At 41.7% G+C, this 14,164-nt stretch overlaps 1 protein-coding gene across 3 annotated transcripts in view; it reads left to right on the top strand.

Annotated features, from left to right (window-relative positions):
• Window positions 1-14,164, top strand: part of klhl32 (kelch-like family member 32) — a 30,521-nt gene that overhangs the window by 2,974 nt on the left and 13,383 nt on the right. For 2 of the 3 annotated variants that reach the window (XR_011686620.1, XM_071468468.1), the window contains exons 2-4: window positions 2,020-2,200; window positions 7,001-7,108; window positions 12,964-13,062. Coding sequence is in view for 2 of the 3 variants with exons in the window: in XM_071468468.1 (XP_071324569.1) it covers window positions 2,020-2,200; window positions 7,001-7,108; window positions 12,964-13,062 (388 nt within the window). In the remaining variant the exon portion in view is untranslated. The remainder of the gene's footprint in view (window positions 1-2,019; window positions 2,201-7,000; window positions 7,109-12,963; window positions 13,063-14,164) is intronic. The other variant, XM_071468469.1, reaches the window with a different exon arrangement.

Genomic DNA, 14,164 nt, shown 5'->3' with positions numbered 1-14,164 from the left:
TTTGTTGCATTATGGGAAATGTAGGATCTGTTATGTTTAGTGTTCGACCCATGCTAGTGACATAAAATCAGGACATGTCGACTTCTGCTGCTTCAATTTTGACCAAAAATCTGCCTCTTGTGAATCCACCAGTTTTATGTAAGTGAAATCCTTCATCACTGAAGTAGTCCTTTAAATGTGCACAACTCATCATAGTCTTAAGCTGCAGACTGATCAGATAATATTTTCATCTTCATATTTTCACATATTCACCATCATCAAGGCCATCATAGGTTTCCACATCAACTCTGTCTCCGTACTTTTCCCCTCCATCTCATATAGCAGGCAATTTTGTCCTTTTCTCCCTTGGCTCTCCCTACAGTCCAACTATCAAACAAACAGCCTGACTCATCATTCATCCTACTGCTGGCCTATAGCGCGCACACACACACCAACACGCACCCATTATTTTCTCTGTCTTACACCACATCACCATGAAGGTGACAGAGCATGCCTCCTGGCAGACAGCTGCATTTAGAGTGACGGCTGGGACTGTAAGTGGACAGAGATGGATTCGGGCAGACAGGGTGGTGTGCTGCTGATGGATGGGTACAAGCAAAGGCGGACTGCGGATGGGTGGGAAAACAGGGTATATTTGCTGCCACATGGGTCCACAGTCAGTCAGCCACACTCTTTCAAACATATACTGTAGTTGGTGTATTTGTCTCATCCACTGTAAAGAACCAGACTTGAAACCTGTGAAACACAAACGGACAGGCAGAAAGTGGTCTTTGTAAGTGCGGGGGCATAATGGAAATGTCATTCATGGCAAAGCCTTTTGTGTGATTTTCTTGTCACCAGTCTACATTGCATTTCATTTCCTTCCTGATGGAATTTGAAATTGAAAAGAAAGAAAAATAAACAATTTAAATTTTTTTGTTCTACATGTTGTACATAGAACAGAAAATGACATTTTACCACCCAACGTTCTCCCCATGTGATGCTACCTTTCACAGACTACGAGTACAGTGAAACATTTATGAACATGAACGTGAAATATATTTACTTTATCTTTAAAAATATTAATGACAATATTACAACTAAAGTATTAATACTAAGAGTATATAGCTAACAGCCCTGTCTATCTTTAGGCACGGTGGAGCTTTGAGCTAAATGCTAAAGCTAGCATGCAAACATGCTCAGTGACAAAGCTAACATGCTGATGTTAGCAGATATGTTTTTCATGTTCACCATCTTATATTAGCATGTTAGCAGGCTAATTAACTTTTGTTAATAAGCACTAAACAGAATGGACACTCAGTGCTCATGGAAATGTCAGTAGTTTTGCAGGTATTTGGTGGTGCTAGATGTTAAGACCAAAGTCATTAAAACGGATCCTCTGGGATCAATTAATGTCTGTACAAAACTTGATAAGTGAACCTTGACCTGCTGGTGATGCTATGCGCACCGTGGATATTTCATGGCAATTCATCCAATTGTTGCTGAGATTATTTCAGTTTGGACCAAAATGGTGGACTGACCAAACACTATATAGAGCGATGCCAAAAAATAATTCCTGTAACCTTCAGGTCCAAATTCACTGCAAGAGTGTAATTAGGAAATGTCCCATGTGTCTGTGTTAAAGGGTTAACTTACAGTAGTAGTTACAGCAATACTAGCAGCAGTGAGAGAAGTCATGGGGGTACTAGTGCAAGTAGAAGATGTACTGTTGTTTTCAGTGTGTGCGGCAGCCAACGTCTCACCTCGCTGCGCTGCAGGACTGAAATCCTTTGTTCCCACTGCCATCAGACTGTTCAACACCTCAGCCGAAGGCAGTGGCTCATGACACAGACTTAAATATTAACTGAACACATTAGTGAGCTGCTGGACAATCTGAATTTCTCCAAGGGATTAATAAAGTATTTTATATGTCTATCTATCTCTCTATCTATATGATTAACATTATAATACAGCCTTAACTTATCCACAAACCCAACTCCACTTAACTTACGTATCCTCTGTGTGTGTATGTGTCTGTAGCAGTAGGGAGATGCTGACAGGACAGAGGCTCTGCCAGTCAAAGTCCCACCAGGACTTGGTCCTCTCCGCTCTCAACCAGCAGAGGAAGGACGGCCTGCTGTGTGACGTCACCCTGGTGGCCGGTGAGCAGAAGTTCCACGCCCACAAAGCGGTCCTGGCAGCATGCAGCGATTACTTCAGGGTGAGTCCTCGACCATATTACATACCTTGAAAATGTCTGTATGTTTTTGCAAAGGAGAATTTGTAGTTAAACAGGAGGCTTATGTTGGTTTATAATTTGCCACACACTAACACGAACGCCTTCTTTTGTTTTGTATGTACAATGGTTAGACTGAGAGAGGATTGCACTCTTATCAAGCTGATATTTGCCATTCTATAAAAAGCAGGTATCAGTCAGGCAGTGTAGCCCACTGCTGATGTGATAGAGGTGACAATAACATGTTATGTAATCATCTTCAGGGCCAGTAGATTATTAAAAAATCTCACTGCTGGTGATCCAGCTGAAAGAACTTCATTAGCATGGGCTATAATTGGAGGTCATATACATATACAGTATACAATGATCCAAAGGCTGTTTCGGGGGCTCTAACATGCTGCCAAGAAAAAAACACCTAAGAGAAACGCAGTTTTAAAAAATAAATTCAGGTCTTTTCATTTGGTTTACATGCACAGATGGTACAAGATACTAAGCACTGGCAGCTTCAGTCCAAATTAAATGTGCTACAGCAACTCATCCTTCACAAGCCCACCTGGATCCAGCCTCGGCGTTTGCTTTCGTGTGGTCTCTTGCCGAGGCTTCGGTCTGATTGTAGTTACGCCACACAGGTAGGTTTAGGTAGATTCACGCTCTCAGACAGCCAAGCAGGAGATTTTCTGAGACGGGCCACATGGGGAAAAGTGCACCGATGAGATTTGATTTAGGGACACTGGGCAGATTAGGAAGTAGAAATTAATCCCTCTTGAAAACGAGAGGCAGATTAAATATGTCCAAGTTGCCCGAGGATTATTCCTCCTGTGTGAATGTTTGTGTATGTGTCTAAGTTATTTTTACTTCTCTCTGCAGAGAGTTGAGGGTGGGCGAGTCACACTCCTCTCCTCCTTTTGTTCGTCCTCCTTACTTTTGTTCTCCTTTTGTTCGTCGGCTCTGTTTTTAAATGCCGCTCTTTCAAGTTGCAGCTGAGCCGAGCAACACGGTTGTTCCAGCACTAAAATTATTAGATCAGCCTGTTACAGTGAGCAAGAAAACTCATTGCACCTCCCTGTTCCTTAACAACATTATCATCTGACTCCGCTGGTTTGTTTCATTTAGTTCATTTACTGAGGAGATGAAGGTGCCTTCTGTCATGAATAGCGACTGTGTTTTCTCTCTCCCTCTGTGCGTCTTCCTTTCACACTGCACACATAGTAGTGACTATAACATGTTATCTAGCCCAGTGGACATGAGTGATTGTAATGAAATACCTGACCAAGCGTCAGTTGTTTACCTGGGACTTGTCCTGAATGTGTCACCTGCCTCTTCCGCTGCTGTCACATTACTAAGACATCTGGACAGCTCAGGGAGACACGGCCAAATCAGTCGCACCAGCACAATCACACACCACCCTCAGCGAGAGCGCCCACACACACACACACACACACACACACACACACTCAGTCTCTCCCTGTTTTCTTTGTCATACAGAGAAATGTCCTCTAGCCCTGCAGTCAGGACAGAACTCATATCAAAAGCTATTATTGTCTGGAAGAAACATTTTACGCTGAATGTACAACCTGTACTACACAGAGCTCTGTTATTGCGTTTACTACTTTATGAAGATGGTGCTCTCCTATGATAGATCTTACAGCATTTAGTTTAGCCCATATGATCACTCCTCTGTGCTCTGTCATACAGCCTGATGTGATAATTTGATCTACTGTAAAATCGACCCCTGAGGCGACATCAGTGTGTGAGGATTTGATGTACAGGGTGGTGTATCACACTCACCTCTTACACTGCATGGAAAAAAACATGTGCTATTTTCAGTGCTCAACTTAGGTTTTCTTTGCAATATGTAAGAAACAATAGGGTGCTAGAACAATTGCGACACTGATGTTAGATTAAACAAATCCATGGGTTTGCATATTATATGTTTTATGTAATGCAATACAGAATCGGTCAAGCAGTGGGCCCAGTTCCCAGGGGTGTATTTTTCACTATAATTCTATCCATAAGTAACGCAATGACAGAGTTTATGACTAGGACTATTTTGGTCATGGGTTTCAAACACATTCTGTAATGAAACATCAGCTGAGGGACCCTGGGACAAAATCTGATAAGATGGGGGGCCCATGCTCTAATTTGTGTCAGTTTAGGCGTCCTTCACATGAAAAAGATTGAGAACCACTGGTCTATGGGAAGACCTGATTCCTGTTCTGTGGACGTGGATAACTTGATTTGATTGTTGGTGATTTGACACAAGCATGGATGGCTCCTGTCTTAAAAGTTATCTGTATCCCCATACATGAACTAATTTTCAGGTAACAAACACAGAATTGATTAGCACTAGACTTCCAACTTTACAATGACTATACACACTAATTGTGCCCTGTCACTAGTGAAACTGTCGAAATACTGTGGAGCACATTATATAACACAACAGTGCTGAGACACAAATCAAGTAAGACTTACTATATGTCCATGAGTGAGCTTCCCATCACGCCTATTGTATGTCAAATCAGTGCAATCATATGATTAGGACTCATCTAGTTTATTTTAAAATAAGAACATATTGTTCTTCAGGATAACTTTATCTACATGGTTAAAATGCACTGAGGATGTTTGTTAAAGCCATTTTTCAAAAAATGTTTGACAGAGAAAAGGCCGCATTTTCATCCAGTCACACATAAACATAATAAAATATTATCAATATACCTATTGTATCTTTCAAAAGATTATGTATTCCATGGTGCTAATGTGTTTTCACGGGGGTTTTTTCCACCTTGTCAAAAGCAGAATTCTGCTCCTTGTAAACAATGCTTATTTCATGATAAAGATAAAGGATATGATAAAGGTCAAATTTGAAAAAGAATATTTGCACAAAATTTCAGCAGTTAGCAACTTCAGTCTACAACCACTGGTATCTGCACTTGTCAAAAACCCAGAGCATCTGTGCCTTGGGCATTGTAAGTGTTTTCCATGTAAGATGTCATTGTTTCTGTGAAATACCTGTCTATAAATATATTCACAGGCCCTTAGAGAAATTCTGCTATATCACTCAGACATAAAAACAATCTCAGTGAATACTGTAATATTTTAGTGGGTGTGTGAGGGAGTCACGAGTCCTCTCTGGTATGATCATCCCCAAGCAGACACATAAATTTTAGTGTCGGGCCAGGCTAACTGCAGCACTGCACTCTCACTGCAGCATCATGTGAAAGGACTGCAGTGAGCGACTCAATGTGTCTGTGATCTATATCCCAAATCAGAGGGGCCATCCGTCACCACCAGCGCCCCCACAGCTCCTCCACCAAGGTCAGGAGCATTCATGCTGGAGGGGAACAGCTCTGCAGACGCTCTCAGAGTGCCCTCTCACGACCCCCCTCACCCACATGCAAACACACACAAACATACAGTAGAAGCCAACATGCAACGTGTCGGCGGCTTTTCCCTCACACACACTCTGCTTTTTATTTACTGCCTATGTCTCTATTCAACTCTCTGTTTTACACTCATGCACACACTGACCACAGCGCAGCCACAGTCACACCCCAGGTTTAGCCACAGGACCTCCTGTGCTCAGTGGACCAGTGGATTTTTAATTAGCGCAGTGGTGAATCAACAAGGCTGAGCTCTGAGGAGAGATGAGCAGGCCTCGGTTAAAACTCAGCGTGGCCTCAGGTCGACCCTGTCTCCTACATCACATTTTCCATCGGAGGGGGTTGGTGCCCATGAATCAGAGAGAATTAGAAGCGGTTTCGGAGCAATGAATGTCATTTTCATGAAAGAAAGAGATGCTATGCTAACTGGCCAGCCTGAGGGCCTTTGAACCTTATAATGCAGTTATACACCAGTCTCTCAGTAGAGATATTGCAGAGTGACTGTGCTACACACTGCTACTGTGATCAAAAAGATATGTGAAATTGCAAGTTAGCTAGATGATTATACTGAGGCAAGGGCACTGGGGGATAAGTTATTGCCTTCCCCAGCTACAATTAGTTTTTAAAAGAAATTGATGGTGTCTGTTTGTCCCACTACAATCCAGAAAAACACAAACGAAACTGTCACAACCTCGCTGTCCCTCATAAATAAGAACACAAAGTAGTGTAGGTGTTCTGCATCGTGGCCATCAACCTCCTCTCACACTTCCCCTCCACACTGCTGCGCTTTGTTGGTCGACCCTGATCAATGGCTCTGACACCCCCTCCTGGTGTGACACCGGTCAATAGCTTTGATTAGCGAGCAGCAAGCTGGACTCACACACAGCGGGGTCAGACCGCAGACGCTGCATCCTCTGCATCCTCTGCTTTGATTTCACATGGAGTGTGATGTGCACACACGTTGCTCTGTGTGTGTGTGTGTGTGTGTGTGTGTGTACATGTGTGTGACAGAAGGAGAGAAAGACAGAGAGGCTGTGTAATGAAACCACTGATTGTGCTATTTATTTCTGCTGACCTTCGGGGGCCAAGGCAGATAAATCAATACAGAAGGGTTCTAGGATGTTGTGTCTGGCAAGTTTTGATTAACTATGATGCTGTTTTTTCAGCACGTACACATACAACACTGGTCAAACATAAACAGCCCTACAGCAGTAACACTGAGGGACTGGAAGAACAAAGTTGAACTGCTCTTACCATCAATATCAATACTTATTGGGCATTTTCTGATCAAATGTGCCATTACTTGGTCTAATTTCTTTTAACAAAAGGCTGAAAATACGAGATGAAGTATCTGTGATGTGGTGCTCCCTCAGCTAACCTCCACATTTTGGCTATGTCTCATCAGGCCATGTTCAGCTTGTGCATGGTGGAGAGTGAGGCAGACGAAGTGACTCTGCAAGGGGTGACCAGCGTTGGACTAAAGCACGCTTTAGACTTTGCCTACACTGGACAGGTGAGCATGAGCAACAGCCAGCACAGAGGAACAGACAAAAAAGAGCATTTCCCACAGAAACTTAAGTCATCTGGAGAAAATCTTTCTTTCACTCTGGTTTGTTGGGAGATGATCGATGGGAAGTGATGTTCGAAGATAAAGGAGAAAAAAAAAAAACCACAGAGCAGTGTTGAAAGATTCAAATCCTTTACTTTTGTAAAAGTAGCGGTAGCACAAAGTAAACATACACTCTTAAAAATGATGTTCATACATTCAAAATTATTTCTGTAAGTTAAATTAGAAACATATGCATGTAAAAACGTATATTCAGCAAAATGATATAGGCTATCAATACACATGGTAAAATGTGCTTGAACGTAGATGAAGGTCCAGTACAAATGTTAAATGATGTTTTGACCTGTCATTAGGCCCTGCAGTACTACTGAGCCCTATATCAGGTAACACTATTCTCTAATCCTGACCCGATGCTCATTTAAACTGTCCTTGGCTGCTTAGTCAGCCCTTATACCCTTATTGCTTCTACTCAGGTTACACTGCAGCGGCCGGCCCCGCTGGCTTGAAAGGCAGCACCATTTGAATGCCGTGGCCTGCTCAGTAGTCCATCCTCCCTGGGCACTGATTAGCAACTGCTTTGGTATGAAAAATGTTTCCACACATAAATCTTTGACCTGTCTTACAAAAGAAAAATGAGGTTTTCAATAAGAAGCTGAGCGCAGAGTGCACTGCTAGTGTAGGCTACAGGGTCATCAGGTGGGCACCCTCTTAATATCTATTGTAGGGCACACGTGCCTCCCATCTCTCAACACAACCCTCCAGAGCAAGCTAACACTGTCTGGATAACACACACTAGAAGCACATGGCCTCCAAATGAACCCTCATGTGAACATCATCAAGAACACAGGCTTCGCGTTACCACCAACTTTGACGTGGCTAAGCAAACTAATATGGCAAGCTAACCAGCTTAGCTAAGCAAGCCTGGCAACGCAAACTAACAAACTAAGCTAATAACCAGGATGTCGCCAGCACTGGCAGATAATGAAGCCAAACCCACCAAACAAACCAAACAACCTTCCTCATCCACACACTTGCACATAGCAGAGCATAATTGTCTATAACATCAACACAAGCTAACACCATTAGCATATGCTAGTTAACAAAAACCAGCTAATGAAGTGCCAAACTGAATTGCTAGCACTGATTATTGCAGATGCATTTATGCATTGGCAGCAATTAAATGTTGCTGCTGTGTGTGGGTGAGCAATTTTAACTATTTCATACAGACAGGTGACAAATTAAAAGCCAACATAAAGTGCAGTAAGGTGCTGCGCCAGCACGAGCTGTCAGAACAGCTTCAGTGCATCCTGGCATTGATCCCACAGGTCTCTACTTGAATGAATGAACATCATTCCTCCAAAAAAAATTCCCTCATTTGATGTTTTGATGATGGTGGTGGAGAGCCATGTCTAAGACCTATGATCTGGTGTCTGTGAAGGTCATAGCATAAGATTCACATCATTTTCATATTGATGGGGGCATTGTCATCCTGTTTCTCCACTCATTTTCCAGATTTTTTTCCTTTCATTTGTCACCCGTCTGTATATTGTTTGGATGTTTAATGCATCATATTTAAAAGCTGACCAAATGGTTTGCATGTAAAAACTTCTATTTGCAAGTAACCAACAACTACAGCTTTTGCTAGAAGTGAAAAAAGTGCAACATTTCTCTTTAAAATTTAAGATGAGATATTCCGTCATTAGTCCCACAGTGGGGAAATTGGTGTGTGTGGTCTACTGAATGCAGTGTTCATAGTTGAATACAAATCTAAAATAGCAAAATAAATAAATAAATAAAATAAGTACTTAGATGCAGTTGTTACCTTGTCACAAAAATAAATCAATACATGGATTTAGCAGATTACCACTTTAATCTCAGCAGCATAAGCTTCTACTGCGAGCATGCCTTTGGATGCTGTGTTATAGCTGTGTGCAGGTGCTGTATCAGATTTTACTATAAACTGGTCACACTTCCAAAGATTATTTTGGCACCTGAATGAGAAACAATAAAATTCAAGAAAGGAGAAGTAAAGAGCACAGTAGCCTACTTTATTATTTCCTAAAGCAGCAACTGTCATGTGAGTCAGGTCACTGTCCTTGCCTTCTCACCCCATCAACAGAGAGTAAGTGTGTGATCATTTCAAATAACTCCCTTGACCTTTCCAATGCCAGCAATGCTCGGTCCAATAAGCAGCCTAGTGGATTATGCAGTGTACTGAGGGGCCAGGAACTTTGTAATTACTCCTAATTTTATTTCCACTGTGGAAATGAGCAAAGAGTAAATCGGTTAGGCAATGTAAGTAGGTCAACAGCAGGCTTGAAAGCCGCCCTGCTTTGGTTGGCCCAGCTCCTGTCTGCCCAGAGGAGATGATAGCAGATGAGATGAGGGCAATATGCTTATCCCCACACCGTAAATAATGACCTACTAAAAATCCTTCAGCCACATGTCATAGGCCAGCAGGGTGAGTGAGGAAACATACTGCCACAGGATGCTCTGAGACTGGAAGAAAATTTTTACTGCATGCCAAGACCACACATCTCAATCAATTAAGCTCACAACACCCTGCAGTGTTTTATTTTCATTACCCACAGACATACTATGTCTCAGACTATAAATCTTCTATTTTTCTGCACTAGAGTGAAGTAGGGCGAGCCGACATAGGTCAGATCACGGGTAGACGATTCTGCCGTACAAGCATCCTCTTTCATTTTGTCTTCTCCTCCAGGTAAAAGCTCGCAAGTAGCGAGCGCAATAAATGTTGGTTTACACAAGAGCTTGCTGTACTCCCACATCGCACCAGCCGTGGTGTTATAAAACTGACTTCGACTGCGTGAGGTTGAAGTGCTCTCGCTGTAGTGGGCCTCTGGGGTGGACAGGAGAGCAGGGCATGAGGAGCATTCACTTAAAGTTATTACAGTTATTATTTTGGGTCGCTGCTGCTTCCTGCCAGGATACTGATTGAGTCAAAGAAGGACAGACAAATATAGGGTTTGTTGTTTGTGATTACGTTTCCCTTGGCTTATGTTCATCTAATAACAAGATATAGTTTTAAGTACCAAACACCATCTCTATGTAGTTTTGCACCTCCTCTCTCAGGCTTCTCTCTGGAGCGCTAGTAACAACAGGTGGGTGAGCCAATCAGAAGAAAGGCTCTGATTGGCTGACTGTTTTCTGAGGGATCAGTTAAAAAGAAAGCAGATTTCAGGTTCAGGTTCAGGTAACACTTGGTGAAATCAAATCCTGCAAAGTTGGACACTGGATCTAGGTCAGCCATGCTGGGGGCACAGCTGAAGGTGTTGACTATTTTGTTGTGACATCATTAAGTTACAGAAGTCCTGGTGGCCTGTTTTAAGACAGTTTTTGAACATGGGTTGTGTGAATTTCTCTGTGGATTGCACACTTTGATACTTTCACAGTATTAATATAGAACCTAGAACTGCCTTATAATCAAAAAAGACATGGAAATCTAACTTTTTAAAATACAGGGTCTTTAAAATAGGACCATATATTTGAGTTTTCCTCTTTAAGTAAGAGAATTTGATTTGATAGGTCAGTATTTCTATTCTCATTCAAATCCAATGCATCCCAAGGCAAAGAAGCAGTCATTGCTGCTTTCCATCTTGATATGTAAGGCTTATGTAAGCCTATAGATCGTGCCAGTTGTTAACTGGACGTCTGCCCATGCCTGGCAGGAAACAACACTGAGATAAATGGGAATGTACACATGCAGCTAATTACGGGAAAAGAAAAAAAAAATACCAGTCAGCAAAGCTTGCTGGGAATTGTTCTAAGTGGCTGTGGTTCAGTGTAAAATATTTTATTATTCTAAACAAATTGGCTGATGATTTCAAATGAACTGTTTACATGAATGCTAATGTGGTCAAATGACGAGTTTATTTCTATGCAGCAAAGCATGTAATCAGCACAAAATCTGACTAAATTGTTTTTCACACCAGTAAGTGGACAAACATGCACCGGAAGACATTTGTATTCTAACCTGCTCCGCTGAGATGAAAAACACAAGCTGTGTTTTTTGTTTTTTTTTCAAGTTTCAAAAATCATAAATAATGAGTAGTCAAAGTAATTTTTCTCACTTTCACTACTGGTGCAGTCACAGCTCTGTGGCTATGTAGGGCAGGCTGCTGACTGGATTATCAAAGGTTTGTTGCTTCCTTTTAAAACCAAACTAAATTTCATTTGGAGTAGGTGAGTCCTCTGTGTGAGAGGTTACATGAGGCCTGTCTAGCTTGATTGGGTTATTACTCCACTGATTAATGGAATATTTAACTCCATGTGGTCAGCAGTGGACAGTCTACCCCTCTATACAATTCATATTACCTGGCTCCGTTCCTGAGAGCTGAGCGACATCACTTGGCTGCGTTACAGAGCTTTATGTTGCATATGGGAGGGTAAAATGGAGGAAACAGAAGGAAGCTTTCAGCAGATAATGTCAGCTGCTGTTCATTCAGCTCAACAGGAAGCATTTTGGCTGAATCAATGCTGTAATAATTGTGGGAATATGTTGCTTTGCTCAGAGGATGATAATGGTGGAGCAAGCACATTGATGGAGCAGCTTTTGGTTTGCTGTGCAGTCTGTCAGGCACTCTTTCTCTGTCTCTATTGCAAAATCTTTTTTTTTTTTTTTTTTTCAAATAACCTGGAGTACAGAGTGAATTTTCAGTGATTCAAAACTAAAATGAACCATAACCCCAACAAACAAAAGTGGACATTAGATGTATGTCGTACACTGCTTGGTGTTAAACTTAAGAGAGTTTAGCAGAGATTACACAGTGTTTGCTCAAGATTTCCCACTGCCATTAGACTATTTAACAACTCATACAAAAGCAGTTGATAATGACACACACTCAATCTTAATTTAACTAAATACATGAATAAGCTACTGGATAATTGTGAATTTACCTATAGGGATAAATAAAATATTTCTCATCTTATCTTATCTTATATTGAACCTTAATGGTGTTGATTTCATTTTCTTTTTTACTTGTGCCTTGTGTATACATTTTAATTAGAAGAGACGGCAGCGACAGCAGAGAAAACACTTCATTCTGACAGCTTATGAGTGATTGGCTGAAGGCCAGTGTGCCAGGTTGTGACTGGATGAGGGTGAGAATGAGGTGTTGGGGCGTAGAGGTGCTTGTGACTTAGGAGGCACACACAAGGAGATCAGGAGCCTTCTTGACTGAACTTCTGCTAAGCTTCATGTTGTGCTGTGTTGCACTTACAACAATTACTTAATGACAAGCACTTCCCAAACAGAAATTAGTCGCCTCCATAATCACAATTCACACTCACTGTCTCATGGTCATTGCAGCACAGTTTTGTCCACTGCTTTTGGTGTCAAACTATTGTCCTCTGAGTCAGCATTGTCATACTCGTTATACAGTTTTGCTTCTGAATGATAAGGGAAAAATATAACACTCGTCCTCAGTTACTGTCACTAAAACTCTTCGATATCAAAAGGAATTGTGCTCGTGATCTGTGACACTACGGTGCCTGCTTGGGGCCAGACTTGCTATAATCTGGTACTGCAAACAATGTTGATCGACCCAATCAAGTTTTTTAGAGAAAAACATGATTTTCAACAAATGTTAGAGCAGGAATTGCAGTGTTTAACTAGATCAAATAAAGTCGACTTGATGTGGTATAGTTCTGATCAAGGTATGCACAGGGTTGACATGACCTATAGTAGCTGAACGTACATGCATAATAATGTGCCCGGAAAAAGTAAATAAATACAAATATAAAAAGGAACCTTGACCTTGTTTATCTCCTTTGCCCAGATTCTGCTGGAGCCAGCGGTGATCCAGGACGTCCTGTCTGCGGGCAGCCACCTTCAGCTGCTGGAGCTCCTCAGCCTCTGCTCCCACTACCTCATCCAGGTACACACACACTAAGCTGTCCCTGTGTGTGAGCTGGGGACGTAATAAGAAATCAGACGAAAAATCATTTCACACTGCAGGGTTCCTTTCAGTTTAATGGAAACCCTTTAATATCATTGGGTTTTGAGAGGTGTGTTCCACTCAGGAACAGTTGATCCATTTCATCCTGTCTGCAGGGACTAGCAAAGACATTTACTAATGGGCCACTTGACTTAAAGTGGGAAAGCTTTTATTTTACAACTTATTTCACACATTTATTAACATGCACTAGAAACCTGTAAGTATTCGCCTTTGTGAAACAAGAGAGCAGCGTGGCCCAGGATTTTCAGGTTATGAAAGTCCCCAGTCTCTGCGGTGAATGTTTATCGATACTGGCTGCGTAAATAAAATACCGACCTGGCCTCTTCATCTTTTAACCAGAAAAGTAAAGTAAGACATAAGTAAAAGACAAAAAGGAGGTGAGGTGAGCGTGTTTTTTTCACTCCCTAATGCCACGTGAGTGAAACATATACATACAGAAATCTGGACAAATTTATTTATGGACCAAAATATCTATATTTCTTTTGGCACAATCCTGGTCGCAAAACTCTGAAAACCCCAGATCATACCTGAGATAGCAATGTAAGAGAAAATGAGCATTACATATGATCCTTCCTCTCTGTTTCTGTTTAGGAAAATGAGAAGAAACAAATGACACTTGTGCTGATAGCAGCAACAGGAAACTCAATAAAGGAAGGAGAAGAATTGGCTTTCTCATAGAGTCATATATGAGGATTGATACCACTGTTAAGTCTGTATGCTAAACTTGAAGCTAGAACCAGGAGATTAGCATAGCACATGTATGGAATTAATTAACGAACTGATCTGCAATTAATTAATTGATCTCAATCTTCAGCAATCTGTAATTAACAGTTTTGTGTGTCCTCCTCCACAGGGAAGTTACAGGTCAGAGTCAATCAGAGAACAGAACAGAAACTCTTGTGTGTTGCTCAAGGACACTTCAGCAGGGTGGATACTTGTCAGCTAAGGTGCCTGAGTCCACATCTCTTCAAGAACTAGGCCACCCTGTTGCCTTTTATGACAGAGACCAAGACTGGTTTGT

This window comes from Trachinotus anak, unplaced genomic scaffold, assembly GCF_046630095.1.
Source record: "Trachinotus anak isolate AG129_WGS33_773 ecotype Australia unplaced genomic scaffold, CSIRO_AGI_Tana_v1 ptg000032l, whole genome shotgun sequence".
Lineage (NCBI taxonomy): Eukaryota > Metazoa > Chordata > Actinopteri > Carangiformes > Carangidae > Trachinotus > Trachinotus anak.
The sequence above is the reverse complement of the archived record's forward strand: the minus strand, read 5'-3'. Positions and strand labels throughout refer to the sequence as shown.